The sequence below is a fragment of the Mus caroli genome, unplaced genomic scaffold (assembly GCF_978045245.1).
Source record: "Mus caroli unplaced genomic scaffold, Mus_caroli_1 scaffold_2, whole genome shotgun sequence".
Lineage (NCBI taxonomy): Eukaryota > Metazoa > Chordata > Mammalia > Rodentia > Muridae > Mus > Mus caroli.
This window is the reverse complement of record NW_028227257.1, coordinates 123,321,533-123,348,419: the sequence shown is the minus strand read 5'-3', so window position 1 is coordinate 123,348,419 and position 26,887 is coordinate 123,321,533. Positions and strand designations below refer to the sequence as shown.

Here is a 26,887-nt window from a genome sequence, read left to right as displayed (position 1 = left end):
CAAAAAATAAATCCATTGAGTGGTAAAGAAAAGGCTTGGGAAAGAAGTGACTGCTATTGGTGTCTGACCTGTGTTTGGTAAGGGACTCATACACTGTCTAGGAACTCACTGAGTCAGATGTTAGAAATAACTCGTGTTTCATAAAGCTGCAGTGCTTTGCATCAGGAAGAGAATCAGAAAAGCCTCTGGACCCTGTTGCCCCATACTTTCAAACTGATACTTAGCCTTCTGTAGAAGGGAGAGTTCAAGGATTAAAGGAAGGGCTATGAGGGAGTATGAGGTGAGAAGTGGGCCTCTCCTGCACACGAGGGTGGAACCTCTCTCACATTGCTTTCAGGTTTCTTTCTGTCCAGAGTAGAACGGGCATCTTCTAGGAAACTCAGTAACCCAAAGAGTACTTTGTGTGACTGTGCTGTTCTCTGTGTTAAACATTAGTTCATCTGATAAAGGGAAGTCATGCAAAGTGGAGTGTGTTTTCCTCCTGCAGTATAGCATGCACTGGGTGAGCTCTAGAGAAATGTTGACTGCCTTCGGAACAGCATTTGACTTTCAGTCTCATGTTTTTGGGCTAATGACCAGCCTGTGCCTCAGCGCGTCACCCTTTTGTCTATTAAGGACTCTGGCACTATCATCCCTTGCTATCTCTGCCTTTCAGAAGTGTATGAGAAGTTTAGAGACAGAAACAGAGAAACTCAACTGCATGGGACTGTCACTGAACTCATAGGATTTCTGGGAAGTTGATTGAATATTGACATGCGGTTATGAATCCATGTTTTTCTCTGGTCTTCTTTATATCTTATCATTGATACATCTACGTGAATTCCACAGCAAGTATCAATACTATATTTCCTTTCTTTATACATTTATAAAGACCTTGCAAAAGAAAAAAAAATCACATACCAAAAATAACCAGATTCAGTCTATAAATATCTGGAAGAATTTCTATACAGTTAGTATAGCCATTATTAATACCTTCTAAAGATTTCTTTTGTTTAATTCTGTGCTCTGTTCTTCAATATTGGATTGATTTTATTGGTTTGTGAATACTGGGACCACTATTTAGATTTAGAATATTAGCTTGTAATTCTGTGCAGTTCTTTTTTTTTCCCCTAGAAATGATAAATTCTTTTTTTTTTACATGACTATCAATTTTGTTTAATTTTGGTGGTACTGGAATAAAATTCAAAGCTAGGCAAGTGATCTAGAAACTGTGTGATGCTCCTAGCTCTCAATTTTACTTAGTTTTAATATATTTAGTTATATTATTTCTATTTAGTAGTTGCATATCACATCTCTATCACCTGGATAGTATAATAGATGGTGAGCCACATTAGAAAGTGCTTCATAGTCTCTAAAGACAAAGAGAAGCCATAAAAAAAAGTGTATGAGCTAAATACAGCAGCACCTAGATATGCCACACTAGGTGTGGTAGGTCTAGAAAAGTTCCTTAAGTGTGCAATAGTTTGCCAAATTTTCAGAAAGTATGATCAAGGTAGTTGACCACACCAAGTCAAGGTAGTTGGGAAGGGTGTGGAACGGAACATGTTGACCAGTGGTGTGAAGTTCAGGCCATCTAGGAGACAGCCATGTGGAACCTCAGAAGATGCAAAGCAGAGAGTAACACAGAGGGCCTGGATCATGGAGACACATATATTCCATTTGAATTGTATTGGCCATGGGGATCCTGTGAGTGAAAACATTGTTTGGCAGAGATATAGCAAACAGGTTTGGGAGATGAATGTCTTCGAAGAGATTAGTGCTGCTCTGAAGGAGCCCTAGATTCGAAAGAGAACTGAAGAGAATGGGGTACACTTCGTTGCTTCCCTTCACAACCCGCCACCCGCCACCCACCCCCCTCCCCCCCTTCCCCCCTTTCCCCCTCCCCCCCCCCCATGTCCACTCTCTGGATTTTCTTATGTTACTGGTAGCTGTCTTTGTCATTTGCTTCAATTTTAAGTCTACCTTTTCTGCTCTCTTGTTAAAGCTGCAGTATGAGGATGTATGAATAAAGTAACTTCAAGTGTTCCTAAGTTTTGTTTTAAGACTATTCTAGATCTTTAAAACTTCAATAATGTAGTCTTAAGGAAAAAAAAAAAAACCTGTTATTGCCCAACTGGTTTATGTCAGCATTTTGGAAAGAATAGTAGTCTTTAGAGCTGTATTAGTGATATAACCCCCCCTGGAGAGTGAAGAATGCCCGGTGCATGCTAATTTTGTACTTATCCAGGTGGAAGAAGGGAGGAATAGCCAAAGCTATAGATAGAACAAAGGCATGTCAGTTGCAACCTGGTCGCAGTTTGGGCTCAGCTCTCTTCACCAATCCCGGATAGTGACACTGGTAGTTTCCGGTGAAATAAAATTTATTTATTTTTAACCTGTATCATATTAAGATGTAACTTTGACAAATTGCATTTTGATTTATAGTCTGTGCTTTTGGCTTGTGCTTTAATGGCATTAGCCAACTCTAGACACATACTGAATTCATTATGTACCTTATGTATGTAAGTAGTAATACTTCCTTTTAATGAACATACGGTCACATCAAAGCGCTGTCGAGAGTGTTTTACAAAGGCATCTTTGTGCAGTGCTCCTCAGAAGTTTGGAGACGCGTGTTAAGTCGAAGAGTAATATGCTGTATTTTACGTTGCATTTTTAATGGTGTAATATATTATAATTTTGCTCGCTCTTTAAGGTGAATAGTCTAGTGTCGTCTGCTTAAGTCTTGATTTTTAGACTTAGGTTTTTAATTAGAATTCAACATTTTGACATATAAATTTTATTTATGACCAGATGAATTAAGAATTCATAAAGTAAATCAACTTTAAATCTGTAAATTGAGATATGTTGCTGAGAAAAATTAGATAAGGCACTCTTTTTATATTGCCTATAGGTGATAAGAAATTCATAGAATCTACGTATGCAGCCATTTGGGGTAGCACTAAGTCTTAGCAATGTAGCTAACAAGGCTCCACTCCTCCTTTTCTAAACTTCAATTTCATCTTTATTTATATGTATGTATGTGTCTGATTGTATGCCTGGTGTGTGTGTGTGTGTGTGTGTGTGTGTGTTGCGTGTTTACAGAAGCAGAAGAAGACATCAGGTTCACTGGAGTTCCATGGCCTTCCAGGTAGTTTTGAGCCATCTGATGTGGGTACTGAGAACCAAACTTGGATCCTCTGAAAGAGCCCAGCTCTCTTGACTATGAAACCATCTTTCTAGTTCCATAAACAAGGGTTCTGAAAATGTGCATAAAATTTGAAGACAGAGCTTTCCAGAGTATTTTTTAGAGTATTGACTCATCAGATAGGTTTAATGTCCCTCTGTGTTCTGAGTCCTTGCCCGTGATGTAGATTTGAATGATTGTAAGGCACACCAGATAATCCTTGTAATTGTTGAGAAACCAGACTCAGGAGAAAGACTAGGCAGGATGTTCAGACTCTAGGCAAATGAGCTTGGACAGGCATCTAGTCCATAGGAATATAGTGGGCATCCATATAGAATTCCAGTCCACTGGAGAATGGAAGGCATCCATGGGAATGTGGAGGAAATAGATGGAGGGAGATGTATATTTGTTTAGGGTGTACTGTATCTGTAGGAACACTAGACCGCAGTGGTCTGAAGGCAGACAACGGTGTGTGGGCATACGATAGCTTTAGGCATGTGGGGGCTCCTTATAAACCACCAGTTTTGGTGAAGGTTGACTGTGGAACTGCATGAGGCCTGGCCTGAGGTTGAAGGCTACCAAGAATGACAGACAGCAGGGCAAGGGCATCTTGACTGTCCTAGGAACTAATAAGATGCTTTCACAATAGCCTAGAGCAACCTTGGGCAAAAAGCCCTACACACAGAAACAGAATTTGATTTCTTTTACTTTTTTCATTATAAATTGAAAGTGAAAACATTGGTAATGGCTGTATGTCCCACCTTTGTATTTAAGAGTTGAGAGTGCAAGTAATGAATATGTTTTTCTATATTATCTAAATTTCTATAATATCTAAATTTGTAACTTTTTAAAAATTGTAGTGTCTAGAAGTGTAAGATGCTAGCTTTAGAGTAATTTTTTAATATTCTTACACAATCTTACAGTCTTATTACATGCACATGACTACTTCATAGATAAAGGGGACATTTTTGACGTTCCCTGAAACCCTTTTCGTTAGTTTTTTGACAGAGCTATTTGGAGTAGTTTTGTTATGTGTTCCCCCCCCCCCCCCCGCCCGATTTTTCTTCTTGAGACAAGGTTCTGCTAGATATCCCTCCACTAGTTTCTGCCTTCTCAGCTTCCAGGAACTAGGGATGTAGGCTAGTGCCACCATTCTTAGCAAGAGCTATTTATGCTATTGTTTTATTGTAATTTATGTAATAATTTTCTCTGAAACAAATCAACAGCTTATTTATTGAATTATTTCATTTGTAACCTCACATAATTATTGAGTGTAAATTCCAAGCTGTAGAATATTGGAAATGCCTTTCTTCCATCCAGGGGAGATATTGATTATATACGTAGCTATTTCCTTCCTCCTGCTATCCCAAAGGGGGAAGTTTTGTACTACATGTTTATATTAATACATGGCTATGGTGTGTGGCACATTATTAGGTATATAAAGTTGCAATATTGATACCCTTTCCTTGTTAACTATGTCATACATAAACACCATATTGTTTTTTTTTTTTTGTCTGAAAGACAATTCAGATATTCTGTTCTCAGCAGGCGATGAAGTTAAGCTGAATTTTACAATATTTTCACTTTGCTGGTTTTGCTTGAGTATGAATGACTATTGGTGACCAGGCTGTGGTAAGCTGCTTGGAATTAGGACAACTCAGTCTTTGTAAATTGATAACTTTTACTAAACCAAACAAACAAGAAACAGAACCTCAGCACCTCTCTGCTTGCCTGGCAGGCATCATGGCCCTTGCCAGAGATAAGCTCTCAAGGTAGTGCAGGGCACAGAGTCTCCCCCCATTCATTCTTCTGAGAAACTGAACATCTCACAAAGTCTTGTGCTGTACAAATAGAAAGTTCAGAGAACAAGCCCATGATACTAATCAATATAAGATTGGATATTGTCAGTAAAAATTCAGATAGAGTATGGGGTATAGCTTAGTTTTTGTTTTTGTTTTTGCTTTTGGTTTTCCCTTCCTGACCCACACAAAGGCCTGGGTTCATCCTAGCACCCCATTAAGCTGGTTGGTGGCAAACTTCTATCATCCTAGCATTTGGGAGGTGGAGGCACAATGTTTTCCATTTGAACATTATGTACAACAAGAGATAAGATCAATTTAATACAAGGCAAAGTTTCTTGACTGCAGTAGTTTCATACTTAAAATTTTTCCCTGTATTTTGAATTTGGCCATTTCAGAGGCTTCAGTAGATGGTCAGAGAAATTGTTCTAGGCAGTAACTTACAGATTCAACTAAGAAATAGTCTAAGGAAGGGTCCGAGCCTGGTTGTGGGTAGGGTCCCGACCAGGGGTGGCCAATTTTCATGTCCCCTCTCCCTGGCGGATGTCAGCTCCTGGTAAACAGGTTTTCAGATAATCTGAACACTGGCGTTGGTCATAACGATTTGATAACAGCTTGATAAGGGGCGGGATCTTTTGTGATTAGAGAGAAGAATCTGATAAGAAACCATCTCTGGGACAAAACAGATAAAGGTTCTCAGAAGGCTTCTTGCCGTTTGAATTCCCCGGCTGGTCCTCAGTGAGGGATTCGGTGTGTTTGTTATGGAGGTCACACTCCACTCCGAGTCAGTCATCCCTGGGGCTGGCCGCTCCTGCACTTTGTTAAACCTGTTAAAATGGACTCAGACAAATAGAGAGGATGGGCCTGTGTCAGTGAAGGGGCTCCGTGATGTTGGCCTGGCCTGTGGGGAAAGGTGGCTTAGTACATAAAGTTGTTAATTTTGTAGTTGGTTTATGTTAAATCCAAAAGTAAAAACTTAAACAAATTGGTAGGTCTGGGAGATGCCAGGAAAATCTTCTCGGCCTGCCCTGTGGTAGGTGTGCGGTGCTAAGCAGTCAAGGCACAGTGCGGCGTGTGCTCAGTTTAGTGATGTGCAGAGAAGAAAAATAAATATTTCGTTCCCTCTCTAGCTTTCCCCTCTTCCCCCTTCCTCCTCTTCTTCCTCTCCCTCCTTTTGGAATTTTTGATATAGAGTCTCTCTGTGTAGCCCTGGCTGTCTTAGAACCAGGCTGGCTTTAAACTCACAGGGACCTACCTGTCTCTGCCACCTGAGTGCGGGGGTTAAAGGTGTATGTGCCAGCACTAGCCCCTCTTCTTGTTCCTGACTCTTGTCACTTTGTAGCCCAGACTGGCTTTGGATTTCTCATTTTCCTGCATCAGTGTCTGAAATGCTGGGATTGCAGCTTTGACCCACTATACTTGGCAAGGGAAAGAGATTTTCTTTTCTCTTGTCTTTTCTTGTCTTTTCTTTTCTTTTCTTTTCTTTTCTTTTCTTTTCTTTTCTTTTCTTTTCTTTCCCTTTCCCTTTCCCTTTCCCTTTCCCTTTCCCTTTCCCTTTCCCTTTCCCTTTCCCTTTCCCTTTCCCTTTCCCTTTCCCTTTCCCTTTCCCTTTCCCTTTCCCTTTCCCTTTCCCCTTCCCCTTCCCCTTCCCCTTCCCCTTTCCCTTCCCCTTCCCCTTCCCCTTCCCCTTCCCCTTCCCCTTCCCCTTCCCCTCCCCTCCCCCTCCCCTCCCCTCCCCCTCCCGTCCCCTCTCTTTTCTTTTCTTTTCTTTTCTTTTCTTTTCTTTTCTTTTCTTTTCTTTTCTTTTCTTTCTTTTCTTTTCTTTTCTTTTCTTTGAGACAAGGTTTCTCTGTATAGCCTTGGCTGTCCTGGAACTCATTCTGTAGACCAGGCTGTCCTCTGATTTTGAGTGCTGGGATGAAAGGCATGTGCCACCACTGCCTGGCAGGGAAGAGATTTTTCTTAGGAAGATTCTTTAGTGACAACAGAAATATTGGGAAGGCAAAAAAGGTCTAGCTTGAAAATAATGAAACAAAAATGACTTGAAATAACCCTGTCCATCTCTCCACTGCTGCAAGTTAGCAGGTGACTGCCTAAGCTGCTGGCCTCTCTGCTGCTGTTGCAGTTAGAAACGGGATAGTGCTGTCACCATCCTTACACTGTCTTTAAAAAATTTTTATATTTTAAGTCTCTAGCACTGGAGAGAGGAAGGACTGTGGCTGGGGAGCAAGCAAGACTAGAGGCTGACCCTTCTTTTGTGTGAAAGGACCCTCGAGACGGAGAAATAGGTAGACATTAGGAAGCCAGCCAGGAAACCACAGCAAGGACCAGGCTACTGCTTGCTGTTTAAGGGACTGTAATTTGGCTTTACCGCATTTTGCCTAGGTTATTACGTTTATAGCTAGTGTTGGTTTCCTCTGTAAAAAACAGCAAAATTTCCTGTTTTTGGTTCATTAAGAGAAAATGAAGAGCCCTGGATAGAGATTTGATAAGTTTAGGAGCAATATAATGTTGTGTCAGTATCGTTTTCCAAGGTCCATTCATTTTCCAAATCCATTCTTTTGACTTCCTATTTATAAAGAAAAAAAGTCTGCTTGTCAGTCCTAGTGAAAGGAAAGCAAACTCATAGGGAAGTGAAATTCAGGGATTTAAAAACAGGTTGTCACCACACGTTTGAGGGAGAGAACGTTTGCCAGACTGATGACCAGTAAACTGCTATTCTCCATCACGTGGGTCCCAGGGATTGAACTCAGGTCATCAGGCTTGGCGGCAAACGCTTCAACCTGCTGAAACATTTAGAATTGGAAAATATTCACTATGTTTAAAAAAAAAACCCATTTTGACAATAACCATAACTTTTTTGAGACTGCGTTTCACTGTGTAGCACTGGCTGTTGATGTACATCTGAAAGGACTATTAAGAAGCTCTTCCCTCTCCTCTCTCTTTCTCTCATGTGTGTGTCATGTGTACATGTGTGTGGGAATATATGTCAGCAGGTGCTGGTGACTTTGGGTGTCTTCCTCCATCTCTCTCTAACTTATGTATGAAGTAGGGTCCCTCACTTGAACAAAGAGTTCTAGTTGAGCTAGTTAGTTCCATGAACCCCCCCCCCACACACACCTACTGCCACCCCCCCCCCCCCCCCCGCCGCATACACTGGTACTAAGATACTAAGACCACTAAGTATTTTACACAGGTGCTGGGAATCTGGACCTCATGGCTACACAGCAAGTACTTTACCCACTGAGTCATCTCTCCTGCCCCCATTTCTCTCTTCTGATAAATTAGATGATAGCGGTGGCTCTAATCATGCCTTCCGTGAGTTTATAAGCCAAGAAGGTAAAATCAGGAACCCACAAGTGTTGCACAAGGAGCTTAGGGCACACCTTTTACTGTGAATGGAGATTCTGGTGAGACTCCTATGCTTACACTCAGAAAGGAAGGAAGTCCTTAATTGTGCTGGTACACTTGAGTCTTCTTTGTCTTGGGTCTTCAACTTGACTGTGGACTGAAGGACTACTTTCTCTTTCTCCTGCCTTTCTCTCTTGCCTCATCTCTGCTTGTGTAGCCGAGAGAAGAGACCGTCAGATGCAGTGAGTTCAGGACTTGGTCTGTGGAGACCAGCCTTGACACCAAACACACATTCTCTGAGAAAGAAGCTTTGCAAATCTTCTCCAAACGTAGGAGAAAAGAGCTGATACATCTAGAGCATTAGGCTTGGTGGCATTTTAGAAAACTTCAGGGGAAAGGGAGAGTGCTATAGGACATGAGGACATTGGGAGCATGTGACTGTCACTAATATGTGAACTTTACTCCCGTAGCCCGATGTTTCCACCAATGATACTTTGGTATACAGCACAGAGGTAGTAGCTGTTTAATCAATATGCACCAAAGGAATGAATTTAAAAATTATTCAGCTAAATTTGGGGGGGGGGGGGTCACAATTCTGTGTTGCCTACAGACTTGCTCAACGAAGGTAGATCTTCTCCATCAGAAGTAGGCCTTCCAAGAGGACTTATCAATGAGTTTAGTTCATTTTGCAAATCACGAAGAGCAAATCTGCGCTGTTAGGACTCACACCTGTACAGTTTATGATATTGTTTGTATATGCTTGGCCCAGGGAATGGCACTATTAGGAGATGTGGCTTTGTTGTAGTAGGTGTGTCATCGTGGGTATGGGCTTAAGACCCTCATCCTAGTTGCTTGGAAGTTAGTATTCTGTTAGCAGCCTTCAGATGAAGATGTAGAATGCTCAGTTATGCCTACACCTTGCCTGCCTGAACAAGGTTCCTGCCTTGGTGATAATGGACTGTACCTCCAAACCTGTAAGCCAGCCCCAATTAGATGCTGTCCTTATAAGAGTTGCCTTGGTCATGGTGTCTGTTCACAGCAGTAAAACCCTAACTGGGACAGTTTATTTAACAGTCTCTTGTCTTTTGACTCCCCCGACTTCAATTAATTTTTGTCACATGGGCCTTTTCACTTTGGGTCTTCTAAGGAGTAGTAAGAGGAAAGAAGGAAGAAAGACAAAAAGCGACTCTTGGCTTGTGCTAGAGGGAATGCATTGTCCTCGAGTAGGCAGGCACAGGGAGTGTTCATTGTAAACTAATGTATAGAACATTTTGTACGAAAATAGCTAATGAATACCCAAAGCATTCTGTTGTTTGCATTTTAAATGAAGCTTCATTTTTGTTACTCTAGTTAGACTCCTAAGTGTCTGAGAAGTAGAAAACTCATTCCTCATTAGATTCTTTTAAAACTTTTTTCAAGAGAGGGAAAGTCCTGGGGGTATAGAAACTTCACTTGTTACAGTGTGTCATGTTGAGGCATCTGACAGTGTTTCCTTTACAGGAGGCCAAAGACCACAGATCCACCCTGATTGCTAATTATTCAGATTGTAAATAGCTTGTTCCAGAACTTAGGGCTAGACAAAAGAAACACGGAGGAACAAAAGGCCTAGGATAATGAAAAAGATACTGGGAAGAGAAAGGCCAGGCGGAATTGTGATGCGGGTCACATCCTGTGCCTGCATTTAATTGTACCTTTGTATTAAATAATAAAAATGATTACATGTTCGGTGCTAACAGGTGTCCCTTCTTGAGAACTGTAGTATGGATAAGTGACAGCAAATTACTCCAATTCATCAACTTAGAATATTATGCCTTTGATTTTCTCTACATTAGAAGACTATATTCTATATTAGAAGACTTTTTTTTTCTGGAAAAATGTACATCAACCCAGAATGATTTTTTTAAAAAACAAACAAACAAAACAAAACTCAATTCTTGGTAGCTTGTATAAAATATAGATGAGTACTTTACAGTCTCTGTAAAAGAAAAGTCATTTTGTGGGCACTACCTAACATATTTGAGATACTAGATCTGTATTTCTGGCATTTTGTGCTTCTGTTTAAGCTTTGACTATCACTATAAGTTAGCAGTTATGGACCGTCATAAGCAGTCTTCCTTAATTGCTTTTTAGAAGAAAGAGTTACTTATTTTATATATTTCAGGGTTTGTCTGCATGCCTGTATATCATGGTTGCACTGTCTGTGGAGGCCAAAAGAGGGAATAAGGTCCCCTGGCACCGGAGGTACACATGGTCATGAGCTTCCATATGGATTCTGGGACCTGAACCCAGAGGACACGCTCTTAGCCACTGAGCTGCCTCCCTGGCCCTTCCTTAGTTGCTTTAATTGCTTAAGGCTTATTGTTCATGCATTGGCATTTGTCTGGGGTAGGCTGGACGACTCTCTGGATGTCCTGTTTGTGAGGTAGGTGCTGACTGAGTGATAGCCAGCAGGTACAGCCTGGGCTGTGATGATGGGAACACTTGCATCTTCCCCTTGCTCTGCTCACCCGAGGGTGTCCTCACAGCATTGGCAGAGAGGAGGAGCAGAGAGAGAAGGGGGCACTGAAGACTTAGGACAAAGGCTACAGGAATGGGATAAGAGAGAGACGATATTTGTAGTGGATTACACAGATGCAAGTGAAATATAAATGAAATTTCTAGTCCAGGGGGAAAGGATGATTTCTGGTTTTTGTTGTTGTTGTTGTTGTTTGTAGGTTTGTTTGTTTTGCTAATTTCCTTGCTGAAGGCACCTGGTGGGGTAGGGGGAGAGAGAGAGAGAGAGGAGAGAGAGACACCCATTATGTTGCTTTGGCTGGCCTGGAACTCTTTATATAGACCTTGCTGTCAGCATAGAGGTTCACCTGCCTCTCTCTCCTATGTACAGGGATTAAAGGAATGTGTATTGATGCCTGGCTTGTCTGTTTTATACTGTACAGACATACAAAGTATGGGAAGCAATACCTGGAGAGGCACAGGTACATCACAGGAGCTGGGTAATTTCAGAAGTACTCATGCTTTCTGTAAAGGACAGTGTTCTCTCTCTCTCTCTCTCTCTCTCTCTCTCTCTCTCTCTCTCTCTCTCTCTCTCACACACACACACACACACACACACACACACACACACACGAGCTGAGTAATTTCAGAAGTAGTCAGTTTCTCTGTAAAGAACACTATGCACGTACGCACGCATGCATGCATTGCCTTATCCACATTCCTCCACCCAGGTGAGTGAGACCCTGAAAAGTTGCAGCACAGTGCTCTCAACCCCAGCATCACTGCGGTGGGTGCCTCTTGTATCTTGCTCGCTCTGCATCATTCCCTCCGTGGTTCCTGACCTAACCAGTCCTGCCCTACCTCGCATGCACTTTCAGAAAGTGTGATTTTGGAAATTGTGTGCTGCCAGAAGTCCCTGAGAAGCGGTTCTCATTTCCACTTTTGCTTTTCCGCCGTGCTCGTCACACGTACTTGAAGCAGAAGTTAAGAATCTCCACACTCTCACGTACACATACCTATTTTGCTCAGTTTACTGCACTCTTCCTCCTCAGAATGGGAAGTTTTAAATGTAATGGCTACATCAAATTAGCTTGACTTTTGTAGATTAGCCCAACTGGAAAGGGGAAGCTGCTACAGGTCACGGTGACACCAGGAGCCTGAGACAATGAAGCATTCTGCGAGGATTTTGTTGGAAATGGGGCTAAAGCTTTGGGAGAAGATATTCTTTCTGGCAGGCATCCGATCCCCTCTGCTCATCAAAATGATTGTGTCAGACTCAGGTCAGGGCATAGAGGACGGGAGGAAATTCTCTCAGTTGCAAACTGGCTGTTTGGTGATGAAATCATGGCTGGTGTTATTTTAATAAATTGTTGTTCTTAAAAGTTAGACTTTCTGGACTACTAGTAGAGAGAAGTTAGGCAAAGACCATTTAAAGGTGTCCTGCGCTAAAGAGCTGCAGGGCATCCTCACAGCTTAACTAACTTTAACCAGCTCCTTAATGACCTTTTTTGCTTCTTCTTATTTGTCTATTCTTCGTATTCTTTATACATTGAATAATTTTCCTTCCTTCCCCCTCTGATTCCCTTCTCCCTCCCTCTCCTCGTATTTGTTCTTTAACTTAGATGCCAGACTTAGAGAATAGTATTTGTAGAGTGTTTGTATAAGGCCTGTCTTAGATGGTACATTCCAAAATGCACACACTCAGATGTTTCTGTTAGAAAACTTCTCACTCTTCTTGGTCAAGGCCATTAGAAGTTAAGATACAATCTCTACCCCAGCAACTGTGTTCTTTTTGGTGGACACATCTTACACTCTGTGTTTGGACAGTCCCCCCACTTCTGTGATTCTGTGCTGTGGTTGTCAGCTTAGTGTGTGCACATATGTAAGATTTCAAGTGCAAATGATAACAGAGCAGGAGACAGACTTGTGCACTTGCTGCCTGGACCCTTGTGTGTCTTACCCCAGGTAATGCTGATGAGTGAAACAGAGCTGCTGCGTGGTTCTGAGGAAATGGGTTGGAGTGAGCAGGACAATTGGATGGGCCTTTGAGGCCATCCTATCCTGGACTCATGACTGGCAGCGTTGTCAAAAAGTCCTTTTTTATCTAGAAATAAAATTACAAGACACAGAGATACTTTCGAAATGTCAAGAAACAGAATGGGGCCATTTAGATGAAAAAATGAAAATGTATCACACCTCAAGCAGTGCTCTCCGCGGGCACCCGTGTCCCAGGGCAGAGGGCAAGCTGAAGTGAATCAAGGTGGGGCTTTGCTCGGAATGCAGAGAGGAAAGTTGTGAAGGAGATGCCTGGGCAGAGTATTTCTGAAAGGAGACAGGAACCGCTGGGCTCAGAGAGGAGTTAAATGCTTTGCTTTTCAGCTTTTGGGAGCTATGAGTGTGTGCTTCTCCACAGAGCAGGAACCACATGTGGGGTACTCCTTAGGTTGGTCTGTCTGTCTGTCTATTTATTTAGACAGTCTCTATGTAGCTCTGGCTGTTCTGGAACTCACTGGGTAGACCAGGCTGTCCTCAAAAGTCCCAGAGATCTACCTGCCTCTACTGCCTGCTGAGTGCTGGGGGTTAAAGGTGTAGGTCACATGACCAGCACTCTTGTCATCTCTTTACCCCAGAGAGACAGCAACTCTAGAGTGTCGGTCCATTTCATTTCTTGGGCTTTGTGTATTCATCTAGCCTTGTGCTGTGTGTTCTGGTTTTAAAGAACTTCCTCCACTGGTGAAAGTTGGCTAATTGGAGTTGGCTGTTTTAAGCCACTTTAGGGTCACGCTGTGTTGAATCTGTGCTCCCTTCTTGTATTTTGTATTCTTGATTTTTTTCCTGATACAGTATTTTAAGGGAAGTAAATGGCGCCGCTCTGGATAAAGAACAATAAACATTTTGCCCATCGGACTTTAGTAGTCACCCTCCCCTTAGAGTGAGTTCGTAGACTTAGGAGGGGAGTGGCTTCCAGCCTGGCATTCTTCAGGCAGTTTTCGAATAAGCTGTTTGTGGGGAGGGGCCGCAGGGTCTCCAGTCATCGATTCTCTCTTTATAACTTTGCCCTTTTCCCTGGAACATCTGACTTGTTCAGGGCTCCCAGACTGAATCACAAGGAAGAAACTTTACATAAACCATTTATACTACGAGTTTGGTATGCTGGAGGCATCAATCAACAACAATATCCATTAGTTTCATCCCTGTATCAGTAGTATCTTGATAGAACTGATCCCGATGTGTGGGAATTTGAACTCTGCTTCAATACATCTAGCCCTGGATAATTAATTATTCAGGGCACAGAGAACCCGGACCTGCAATGTAGAGTAATTCTCCCTGGTCAGCGTTAACTGCGCTGGCAATAATAAATAGGAAAAGTCTCCAGTGATGCCAGTATTTTAAAGTGATTAATCATCTCTTCCCCCTTCTCCTCCCCCCTAGTTTTCTTTAACTAGGATTTTTCAGCAATAAATCTCTAACAACACAGGTAGGGATTGTTCTGTAATTAAATTTTGCCCTGCTTAATTTCTTACCTTTTATGTGCTATTAAAAAAATGTTACATTTTAAGGAGCCCTGATCAAAATTCCAACCATAAGAAATCCTTTTATGGAATTCTGAGATTCTGGAAAATGAAAGTGAAAGTCTTGGTTTGGAATACAAGATAGGCATGCACTCATAAAAAATTGTTCATCAACACCAGTTGGGGTGTCAGATATTCCAAGGTTTTGAATTGCCTCGCTTCCATGTTTATGGTTTTTGTCTGTATTAGAAAAAGTCTGACATATACATATGTTCCCACATAAAGAGAATAATGACTTCTTTGAGAAATAAGTTTAAAACTTTGGGATAATTGATGTCAGCTCTGCAGGAAAGCAACAATCCCATCATTTTTCTCTTACACAAAACACACTAGCTGAAGAAGCAGGTAAGTGTCGCCCGAGGATGACCACATATTTCCCGATGGTACCCTGTAGAGCTGCCCAGCCATCACACAGATCCCAGGTGACAGGGACAGATGTGACATATTTGTTGTGACACACTTCTGTACCACCCGTCCATGGCTCGAGGTGACTCCTGTCCCTCCCTTCATGCTTCTCTCTGCTTCAGGACAGCACAACGATGCACGGATGAACCTCGCCATCGCCCTCACCGCTGCCAGGTACGGGGCTGCCACGGCCAATTACATGGAGGTAGTGAGCTTGCTCAAGAAGACAGACCCCGAAACCGGCAAAGAGCGAGTGAGCGGTGCGCGGTGCAAGGATGTGCTCACAGGTATGCCGGGGTCCACCAGGGAGGCATTTCCTAGCATTTTGCCATGCTTGTATAATGACCAAATGAGGATTTGTCTGTCACCCTTCTTTCAGTGAAAGGCAGACTTCAGTCATCTTAATTATATTCCTTACTGTCAACAATGCCTGGCTTAACATGAAAATGTTCCCTTGTGGGACTTGCCAATTTTTCCCCTTTGTGTTAAATAGTAACACTAATGATAAGCATAATAGTAAATGCCCACAGAACTCTCACAGCTGTGAAGGCCTTTCATTCCCCTCACCGAAACATGTGATTAATAAAATTAAATCAATGTGCCAAGTCTCCGAGCATCACTTAGGTGACACAGGCAGAGCTTTTGAGTCAATCACTTATAACTCACTAAGATTTCCAGGCTTGGCACAGCCCTATGGCTAGGTAGGCACTTGCAAAACTGCACGGTTTCCTGAACAAAAGCAACGCTGGCGAGATATTTTCCCACCGTAATGCGGCTAAACATTTGGGTATGCTTTTTTCTAGCTGACAAAAATGTAATTAGTGTATGCGTTTGCGTGTGTGCGTGCATGCACTCACACCTGCACGCCATAGCTTGAATTTGGAAGTCAAAGGACAACGGCGAGTCAATTCTCTCCTTCTACCCTGTAGACTCTCAGGATCAAACTCAGGTTTTCAGGCTTGATGTCAAGTATCTTAGCTCTCTAAGCTAGCCAGCCCTTTTCTTTCATCCCCTCCCTCTTCCCCTCCTTCCCTCCCTACCTTCTTGACCCCAGGGCTCTTTGAACATTAGGTGAGAGTTCTCATCCCCAGTGGAGGATAACCTCAGCCTCCTGTTCACAGCACTTTGTAAATAGACTGAGAATCACAATGAAAAAGGGGTTTGGGTAAATTTTCTGAGAAGGGAGCCTTTCCTTTGGCTCTTCACGAACTCTGGCTGTTCCTGACACTTAGTGTGGTACGCACTATATAGACTTCACCATAGGTTAAGTTAACAGATGAACTAATAATCAGCTCTTGTGAGCGCAGAACAAACCAAGTATGTAATCAATGCTGCTTTCTTCACAGGGCAGGAATTTGATGTGAGAGCCAAATGTGTTATCAATGCTGCCGGCCCTTTCACAGACTCGGTGCGCAAAATGGATGATAAAAACGTTGTTCCCATCTGCCAGCCCAGTGCTGGGGTCCACATTGTGATGCCCGGATACTACAGGTAACAGCACCCTGTCTCGACACCCATTACCCAAGAAACTGGCTCCCAGGAGATTAATTACATACTGAATATCTTCTATGACATCCTTTTTTTAAAAGTGTTTTATTTAAATTTGTGGCTTACTTAAATTTTTTTCATTGTGCATACATCTTGTCCTATGGACACTTCCTCATAAGCTTCTTTGTCCAGGAGCACATCCCTCCCATGTCCCCTGGCTTTCTCTTTTTTCTCCTTCCCATCCCACTAGTCCCCTTTGGCTTTTTCTTCCATGTCATATATACATACATGATATGCTTACATGATTTTAGAGATCTATATAAAACAAAATCTAGGAAACACAATTGAGAGAAAATACATCATTTGTCGTCCTCTCGACTGGGGTAACTGGGGTGATATGATTCCTTCCAGTCACAGCCTTCTTTCCGTAAACAACATGACTTCTTCATGACGAAAGAAATTCCATTGTGTGCATACACCACTTTTGCTGTACCCATTCCCCTGTCGTTGAGACCCCTGGGTTTGTTTTGTAGTTTAACTGTTGAGAGCAATGTGGCAGTGACATCGATGCAATGGTGTCTGTCACATGTTGGCGTCGCATCCTTTGGTACATTCCCAGGTGAGGCATAGCTAGGGTTTCTGTTTGAGCTCCTCCCACCCCTCAGAACCTCCATGCTGATTTCTGTAGTGGCTGGACTAGTTTATACTGCTCCAAGTAGTGGAAAGGCGCTCCCTGTGCTCCACATCCTCCCAGCATTTATCGTTACTTGCTCTCTCAATAACTGCCATTCTGAATGATGGTTAGTGAGAGTGAATACTTTTTCATACATTCATTGGCTATTTTGAAAACTTTGTTTCATTGACCTAATCTACTTATTGGTTAGCTTGATTGATTTATTTGATTTAAAGAGCACACTCGAGCACAAATCTTTTTATTTGTGCTCTAGTGTGTGCACGTGCATGCGTGTGAGTGGGTGTCTATGCATAGATATGTTCGTGCATGGATATGCACATATACAGGTGTGCTTATGGACGTGTGTGCACAAGGATGCCTGCCACAGCATGTTTGGGGGGGGGATCACAGAACAATTTCTGTGAGTCAGTTCTTTTCCTTCTCTGTGGGTCCAGGTATTTGAACTCAGGTCACAGGGCTTGGCAGCAGACACCGGCCCCTGGTTTGTTTGTTTATACTTCCTCCTACATATATCTAGCAAGAACTTTCTTTCATTCTGCAGACATTCTTCACTTGACATCTCTCCTTTTTGTACAGTTTTCAGTTTCATGAAATCCCATTTGTCTGTTGTTGGCATTCTTTACTGAGCAATTGGAGTCCTACTCAGAACATCCTTGCTTGGATTCTATATCGCCTTAGTACATGACTTTATAAAGTTTGGCAGTGATCTGTTTTGAGACAGGGTCCCATCCATATTGTCATCAAATTCCTGCCTATTCTCTTGACTCAACTTCTTAATAATTCAGATTATAGCCGTCAGTCATCACACTCAGCTTTATCTGTTTTGTTAACTGCTGTATCCTTATGTCTGACTTGCATAGAAATAGGGTGATTTTCCTAGCTATTGATATTTTGAGCTTAGGCTAGTACATAGAGTGAAAATTGTGTGCCCTCTTTCTTGTTGCATCATTTGCAGAAGTGTGTTTATGGATTAGTAATGTTTGGTATAATCCTAACTAACAGTCCAGGTATGGAATGATCATTATAAGTTATGGTAACAGCTTTTAGGTGTGTGTTTGAGAGAAGCAGGGGTAGTTAGTATTTTTTTTTTTTTTTGAGATTTATTTATTTTCATCCTACGTGTATTGGTATTTCACTTGCATGTATGTCTCTGTGCCACAGGCATGTCTGCAGCCCGTGGAGTCCAAAAGAAGGCTGGAGTTAGTGGATGCCGGACACTATGTAGGTCCAAACTATGTAGGATACTATGTAGGGATCAAACCTGGGTTCCCTTGAAGAACAGCCACTGCTTGTTAACCACGAGCCATCTCCCCAGCCCCAGTAATTTAACTATTATTATTTTCAGTTATGTGCGTATGTCTGCACATAGGTATGTACACATGACTGCAGGTGCCCAAAGAGGATAGGGGGAACTGGCACTCCTGGAGGTGGAGCCACAGGTCATTGTGAGTCACCCAACAGAGGTGCTTGGAATAGCACTCTGCTTCTTTGGAAGAGCCGTCAGTGCTCCAAACCACTGAGCCATCTCTCCAGCCCCAGAAGAATTATTTTAACCTCAGAAAAACCCAACAAAAATGATTTTTGTAAATCTACTCTTAAAAACCCAATCTGGAATTTGCCTCAGGTTTGTGGTTTCTTCCAACAGCAGCACCAGCCTCCCACTGACTGCTGTGCATGAATGTAATCACTTCTTCCTTCTAGCCTGCTTTTTTACTACTGACAAGAGGTCAATTTTTTTCCGGTAATGTGTGTACATACTGTTAGCTCTAACACTGATTGCTAAGTGGCTAACAATAAATTGATTTCAGTTTAACTAAGGGTTCCTCAGGAAAGCAATGGTCTGCATGAGAAAAATGTTCACTACCTTTAATCCTAGTCACACACATAAATTAGCCAGCTTCCCCTGCTGATGCCAAATGAATCATACAGATTGAAAAGAGCCGTGCACCTCTCCCATCGTACTGACTGTCACCAGAGCTGACTCTTTAGGGTGACCTTGCAGAACTAATCCTTCATAAGAAAACAAACTTTTCCTCGAGGGAGACTATGAATTAGGTAATTTAGAACTGATGAAAGATACTTCCAAGTGGATTCTTAAAATTTTATACCATTTGTTAGTAGCTCTGTCTTCCCTCTGTGCTTGTTAATTTTATGCTTGACACATATGTCTTTACTTAGGCAGCTGATTCTCTACAGGTTCCAGGTACATGTTGGCTGGTAACTGTCACCTTCACCCTTTAAATGGCTTTTATTGCAGTGGAAGTTTCTGAGGGTCTCAGTAGTTTCTAACAATACTTCCTTCCTAGGTCACTAAATATTAGAATCTTATGCTTAATTTTATCATCTGTATTATTTAAAACCTGTCATGAGTTTTCTGGACCATGAGGTGGTTGTATATAAATGAAGTCAACATGATATTTCTCAGAAGTTTCTCAAATGTTTTGTTTCAACAAAAAGCCATTTATCAAACCGAAGCTTGGAATTTAAATGTGTTAGTGTCCAACCTAAAGTGACTGATGACTTAATCTAAGGCTGTGTCAACTTGCAGCCCCCTCTCCTACTCTCAAAGTTTATAAGACTTGAGATTGACTAGGAATTTGAGGTCTAATGGCAAGTAAATTTAATGCTTTTTAGAGACCAAAAAATATCGGATACTTTTCCCGTGCATACTGTTTTGTTTGAAAGTTTCTCATTGCTAACCTAGTCCTCTCCATTTGGCCCATCCAATGACATTGTTATTTAGCAAACCTAGAAACCACATGAAGAGCTGTTTTCTTCTCAATGCACTTTCTGACGTGCCTGTCACTTTGAAATAAAGTAAGGAATCTCATTTGTGACAAAGTAACACAGGTTCATTTACGCATCACAGAAGGAAGGAGTTGGTGATTTTAGTTTCAAGAAAGTTTGGCTTCGCTTTCTCATCACTTCTCAGGTTTTCTACAAAATGTCAAATGTCCCAGGAAAATACTTCTCATAGATTCCAAGAAAGGTTGAAGAGTTATTGTTAATTGGTCATAATAAAAGAAATTATAGGCATTTATTCCACTGACATTATCTAATGTGAATGGTCCAGAGTTATAAAAACCAAAACAACTAAGAGACAATTAACCATAGATTGTTGCATGGGGAAGATTACAAGATAATATTATCTCATTTGCTCAGCTCCTTATCTTTTCTTAACTTTTTTTTTTTAATTTTAGGAATATCTATGGATTAGAATGGAGTAATGAAATAAAAGTTCATGTTTTTCTTGTTTTGCTTATTTGGGCACGAGCGCCAAACAAAATAGAATTGTTTCTTTCCACCCTAGCCCTGAGAACATGGGACTTCTTGATCCTGCAACCAGTGATGGCAGAGTGATTTTCTTCTTGCCTTGGGAGAAGATGACAATTGCTGGCACCACTGATACGCCAACGGACGTCACGCACCACCCTATTCCTTCAGAGGAAGACATTAACTTCATCTTGAATGAAGTGCGGAACTACCTGAGTTCTGATGTTGAAGGTAACATAAATATTCCTGAGACATGTCTTCCTTCTTTGGTATTTACCAGACTTTTTCAGCAACTTGCTGGGCCTTTCTTGCCTCCAGCCCAAAACATAACCACACCTTGTATACTATAACCCTCAGCCTTTTCCTCCCCGCATCCCTGCCCATGTCCCATTCTGCTGTGGCAAACCTAGATCCTTGCAAATACCAGGAAGTGTTCTCTCTCCTAGCTAATACCCTCTCCCGACAACTATACTTTTTCTCTTTTGGGTGGGTGAGTGGATGGGACAGAGGGAAGACAGGGCTGTATGTATTCCAGGATGTCCTTGAACTCTATGCAGTTTATGGTGACCTTGAATTTATGATCTTCCTGCCTTTGCCACTGGAATGCTGGGATTATAGATGTGTGTCATCTCCCTCAGTTTACCAAGTGCTGGAATAACAAGCCTGCACTACAGATATATTAGCCCGTGTTGTTGTCTTTCTGTTGGTCTGACAAAAATACTATAGAATCTATACTTTTAAAGGTTTGTTTAGCCAATAGTTTTGTCTTAGTTTTATTGCTGTGAAGAAATACCATGACCAAGGCAACTCTTACAAGGACAACATTTAATTGGGGCCGGCTTACAGGTTCACAGGTTCAGTCCTTTATCATGGTGGGAAGCATGAAGGCAGACATGGTGCTGGTGTAGGAGTTGAGAGGTCTACATCTTGATCCAAAGGTAGCCAAGAGGAGAGTTGTCAACCACAGGCGGTCAGGACAAGACTATCATCCTTACTGGGTGGAGTCAGAGCACAGGATATTTCAAAGCCCACCTACACAGTGACCCCAACAAGGTCACACCTCCTAATAGTGCCACGCCCTATGGCCCAAAGTCAAAGAGTTAAAACCCAAGAATCTATGGGGGCCAAATCTATTCAAACCACCACAAGTTTGTAAAGTGCAAAGACTCAGATCCAGCAGCCCCATGTGTTTGGACTTTGGGGAGGGCCTTTTGGTCATGTTCAGTTATTACATGGAGGGAAGCATCACATGATAACAATATATATGAAAATGGGAGAGAAGATGAGGAGGCAAGAAAGTCCAAAGACTGGGCTTAGGCCTGGCTTGGTCTTTCATGACATACTGCTCTTGGAAACTTAACAAGTCCCAGGTAGGCTGGGCCATTCAGGGAGGCCAACTTCGATCCTGAGGGTGCTCTCAATACAGTAATTTTCCTCTAGCTCACCTCTTAAGGTTCCCACTATCTTTCAGGGCTGTTAAATGGGAACCAAGCTTCTAGAAATTGACTCTTTGAGAAAGAAGTCAATTTTCACATCATAGTGGTCTGGTTAGTGATGAAAGTTCAGCAGAGTCAAAGATGACTTCTTTTCAGTTTGACTGGGCATTTTTACTTGGATGTCATTTGCTCTCCCAACATTGTATGATGGACTTTCTTATGCATAATAGTCTCAATTTTCCTAGTTTTTAAATCATTCTGGTTCCCTGCATCAATAGTTACCCCATCTTCTAAGCTATAAATAACACTTACTCTTTGTTTTTCCTTACCTAGTGTCTTAAGGTTTCTACTGCGGTGATAAAACATCATAACCAAAACAACTTGGAAGGACAGGGCGTATTTGCCTTACATATCCTGAATCACAGTCCATTGAGGAAAATTAAGCAAGAACTCAAGAGTGAGACCTGGGAGGGAGGAGCTGATGCAGAGGTCATGAGGAGTGTTGCTTTTGGCTTGCTCATTATGGCTTGTTCAGACTGTGTTCTTGCAGCACCCAGGACCACCAGCCCAGGGTGGCACTAGCATTAATGGACTGCTCCCCCCCCCCAATCAATCACTAATTAATGCCCTATAAGCTTGCCTATTATCCGATGCTATGGAGACTTTTCTTATTAGAGGTTTCCTCCTCAGATGATCTAGCTTGTTGACATAAAACTAGCTAGCATATCTAGAACACTATGCACACCTCTTTCCATTTTATCTCTCTGGGCATTGTTCAGTCTTATACCCGTGCCTCCATCTACCCCCAGACTGTGTTATTATGTAGCACAGGCTTGCCTTGAGCTCATAGCAATCTTTCTGTCTCAGTCTCTCAAGTGGGATTATAGGAGTATGCCATTATGTCTGGCTCAGGTGTCATTTGATACTTAGTTGGGAGTGGCCCTTGAATGGGCTCTCTATGTTAGGCTTTTTGTTTGTTGGTTTTTGTTTTGTTTTGCTTTCGAGACAGGGTTTCTCTTTGTAGCCCTGGCTGTCCTGGAATTCACTGTGTAGACCAGGCTGGCCTCAAACTCAGAAATCTACCTGCCTCTGCCTCCCGGGTGCTGGGATTTATGGCGTGCACCACCAACGGTTTTTAATCTTTCTAATCTTTCCTTGTGTCAGAGCTCAGTTGCTAGGATGCACGTGTGGTCATCTCCTTCATGCACACGCAAAAGAGAAAAAAAGTCAATTGAGAATCTCCCCACCGACTTTAAGAAAATCTCTAACTCTCTGAAGTGACATACGTAGGTTTTTACAACGTCTACAAGTTTGTATATAAACCCTTATTCTCCATGTATTCTGTGGTCTAATGGTTGTATGTTTATCTTTACCAAGTTAGGCCATATAGATTTAAGCCCTTGTCACCTTGTTTCAGTATAGTAATGACTTCTGGGCTGTCCTTTGTACCATTACCCCATCTTTGTCACATATTTATACTTCAGAATTCACCTGTCCTTCGGTAGTTAACTTGCACTAAACAGTTATAAAATCAAAGAGACCTTGCTCTATATATCCACATTTCCAGGATTATTGGTTGACTGGGCATACTTCTCCCCCCCTTCTCTTCCTTCCTTGTGTCACAAGTGCCTTCCTGGCCAGGTTCACTTTAGTGGCTTTGTCTGTGGTAATGAGATTCTGAGGCCTATAGGGTGTGAATGAGTCTTTTTTACACTTAGTATTAGTAGGCCACAGGTTCTGAGTTCAGTATGCATTCTATGGCCCATCTTGGGCTATAAGTTCATTGTCCCACTGGATTGTTGTAGGTTGTTTTCTTGCAATACCCTTGTCAACAAAGAACCAACCTCTTCTATTCCACCCCCCTCTGCCCCCAATCTTGTTTGATTTCTCCTTAGGACAGGAGCAGAAGGACTTACCATTTTCTCCCCCTTTTTTTTTTCTTCTTCTGAAATACGTTGGAGTGGCACACTGTTATGGTAGAGCTTAGCCTTCAGAACAGAAGTTAATCTTTCCATTTTTCCCTTTTTATCTTCCCATGGTAATCCAAATTAGCTCTATAACATTCACCATGTAGTTCAGTGTTCTCGTTGTGTGAGAGTGATAATTACATAGCCACTGGCTGCAGCCACCTAGGCTGCAAAGAAGCTCTTAATAGTTGGGATCTCTGAGACCTGCTCACTGATTTGCTGAACTCCAAATGGGAAAGCTCAGGAGATTTAGTAGCTGCATTTACTTTTGCCATCTTTCTATGGTAAAAGAGACAGGTTTAATGGTTTTGAAAAAAACAGTTCATCTATTTCTAGGAGCAGTCATAATGTTGGCTTCAGTTGAAGAAATGCAGACACTATTTTCGTCTGGATGCAGATCACTAGCATTTAAGAGTCCTCTTTCCCTAAACTGTTTTTCCATTGTGTGATCCTGTATTTTCCAACAAAACAAAGAGCTTTAGAAAGTGGCTCAGATTACTATCTTAGTTTGATCGGTCTGTAGTGTTCATTTTTAGTTACTTCTAATTTAAAGAAGTGGATATGAGCCTATTCTGAATAGAATCTCCTTGTGTATCTGCAACAGTAGCACACACTTATTAAATAAATATTATTAATTTTTAAAAGCGTTGTGTATGTTCAATACATATCACCTCGAGGCAGCCATTCTTTGTTTAACATTTCTATTTAAGTATCTTAAAGGTTCTTGTAATTTAAACTTGATACTTTTCCATTGTACATCTAGAGTTCTAGATGGAGGTGGGATACCTGGATATGATTGTATACTGATATGATAACAACTTCTTCTCACTTTTGTATAACATTTGTCAAGAGAAGGGTTATGGATGTGCTATAAGATTGTGGGAACAAAGTCCAGAATGAATCCCAGAGTAGAGAGCTCCTGCATATGGGCACTTCCTTAGACCTTCCCTTGTAAGTGCAGTAAGGACGTGGATCCTGACTGTTTACTGTGCTGAGCGAGAGGCTCGGTGTGCTAGAGGTGGTGGTGGGTCCTGGAAAGCCACTGTGTCCAGGAGGAGTGTGAAAACCTGGCTCTGATAGGAGATTTGACATCTAACAGAGGTGGTGGCACTTTTACTCTGCTTATAAATAGAAGATATGGCCATACCTGCTTGTTCTCCAGAGTCCCCTTCAAATCCCTTGCCCTTGGCTTATCAGAGAAGTGGAGAAACTGGCAAAGAGTGCTTCTTAATTCTACAGTTTACGAAAGTGGGTGAGCTTTACTGATCATGTTTTTCTCTTAGTTACATAGGGACTATCTTGACACTGTGTCCATTAGGTATAGTATCCAGGAAGTGACAGCTCTGGATTACAGGATGTGATACGGGATCAGCACAGACTGGATTAAGTCTCTCTTTATTTCAAGATACAAACCTTGAAATGAACCTCTCAAGGTCATATACCTTTGGGATGATGTGTGCCTGAATATGGTGTGTGTGTGTCTGTGTGTCTGTGTATATGTGTGTGTGTGTCTCTCTGTGTGTACATATAGGCATGAGTGTGGAAGGCAGAAGACCACTTGATTAAGTTGTGTCTCTGTCTCCCTTTATGTGGGTTGTAGGGATCCAAGTAAAATTCCCTGGCTGGCAGAGCAGTTGCCTTTTCCCCCAGAGCCATCTTGCTAGCCCAGATTCAAAATGCTTTGCATTCACTGAGGTCCACCTAACCATCTGAAAAGGCTTTATTAAATGGCTAAGTAAGTTCTGACAACAGTTTCTGAGTCTCCTCAAATGGCTCTATCCTTCAGAGAGAGGGGGAGAGGAAAGTGTCAAGTCCTCACACTCCTGCTGCTCTCAGCAGCTGCTGCTGCACTTCTGCAGAATGCCTGGGAACAATTCTAAAAAGCATTTTGCCTGTTGGGAATAAGCCCATGTCTTCTTTTACAATTTAGAAAGCTTTCCATTCACAGGCTGAAATTTCTAGATTACTTGTTTGTTCTTTGCTGAAATGGGTAATTGATAGTTCTGCGGTTCGTGTTGAGTTAGGAAGAAAAATGATCTTTTGAAAAATGTATCATTAAGTTCCCGTGCAGAGGTTAATCAGAGGGATGCCGTGGTGGGGACTAAGCTATGGCTGCAGTGGATTAAGAGAGACAGAAGATTTGCTGGGCGCTTCCTCCAGGCTCACAGTGTTCTGGGGTGCTTCTCGACGCAGCAGCCTCTGCACTTGCACATGGGCTTGCACATGTGCAATTAGTAGTGTTTATAGATTGCCTGTTATTCAATTAACAGCCGAGCTGGCCATATCAACTCACTGCAGACCTGCCTTTCCCTGCCAGGGATTGTACTCGGGTTATCAACTTACACAGGCTTGGCTGTCTTCCAGCTGTTTAATTAGAGTGTCATGCGCCTTGCTTTTTCTAGTTTCATTAGTTTATAAATGTAATATGGTATCTTATTTCTGCGATTAACACTTCATTCCAGCAGGTTAAACACGCTAGTTGAGTAGTATTGATTTCTGACACTGTTTCCCTGTGTTCATTTAGATATTTTCACATGGCTCTTTCAGAAGTTTTTTTGAAAGTGGCAAGCATGAGAAAGAACACCCCTTTTTCTAAATGCACACCTGGATAACTACCGCCAAACAGAATCACACATTTAGGCTTAATTGTCACTTCCTGTGGCCTTCACTTTCTATTAATCTTAAAACAAACACTTGTCTTGCCCAGGATTTGAGGGGAAAAGTATTAATTATAATCTAAAACAATCACCTGGAGTTTTTCTCTTTCAAGGAGCCATAAAAAGTTCTGCTCACCTTTATACAATTTCTATCTTACTCTTCAGACCATAGAGTAAACTGAACGACTGAATTATTGAAGACATAATAGAAATGAGTTTAATAGGGTCTCACTGTTATAGCACTGACTATCCTGGAACTCTCCTTGTAGACCACCGGGCTAATCTCCAATTCAGAGACCTGACTGCTTCTGTCTCCTGAGTGCTGGGTCTAAAAGTATATGCTACTGCTCCTATGTATGTATGTATGTATGTATGTATGTATGTATGTATGTATTTAGCCAGGCCCTCATTTTGTAGCCCAGGCTGATCTTGAACTCAAGGTATTTCTCCTGTCTCCAAGTCCAGAGATTCCAGGCTTGAGACACAAACCACTCTGAGCTCAGAGAACTCTTCAGTATCCCAGTATAATACTTACTTCCAACTCTATCTTGCTTTTTACTTGGTACACTGTTCAGAGTATTGAGCGACC

At 41.9% G+C, this 26,887-nt stretch overlaps 1 protein-coding gene across 4 annotated transcripts in view; it reads left to right on the top strand.

Moving 5' to 3' along the window:
* The window catches only part of Gpd2 (glycerol-3-phosphate dehydrogenase 2), a 133,730-nt gene that overhangs the window by 87,900 nt on the left and 18,943 nt on the right, over positions 1-26,887 (top strand). For all 4 annotated transcript variants that reach the window (XM_029470737.2, XM_021155445.3, XM_021155443.3 and 1 more), the window contains exons 7-9: positions 14,906-15,070; positions 16,130-16,274; positions 20,276-20,469. In XM_029470737.2, coding sequence (XP_029326597.1) covers positions 14,906-15,070; positions 16,130-16,274; positions 20,276-20,469 — 504 coding nt within the window. The remainder of the gene's footprint in view (positions 1-14,905; positions 15,071-16,129; positions 16,275-20,275; positions 20,470-26,887) is intronic.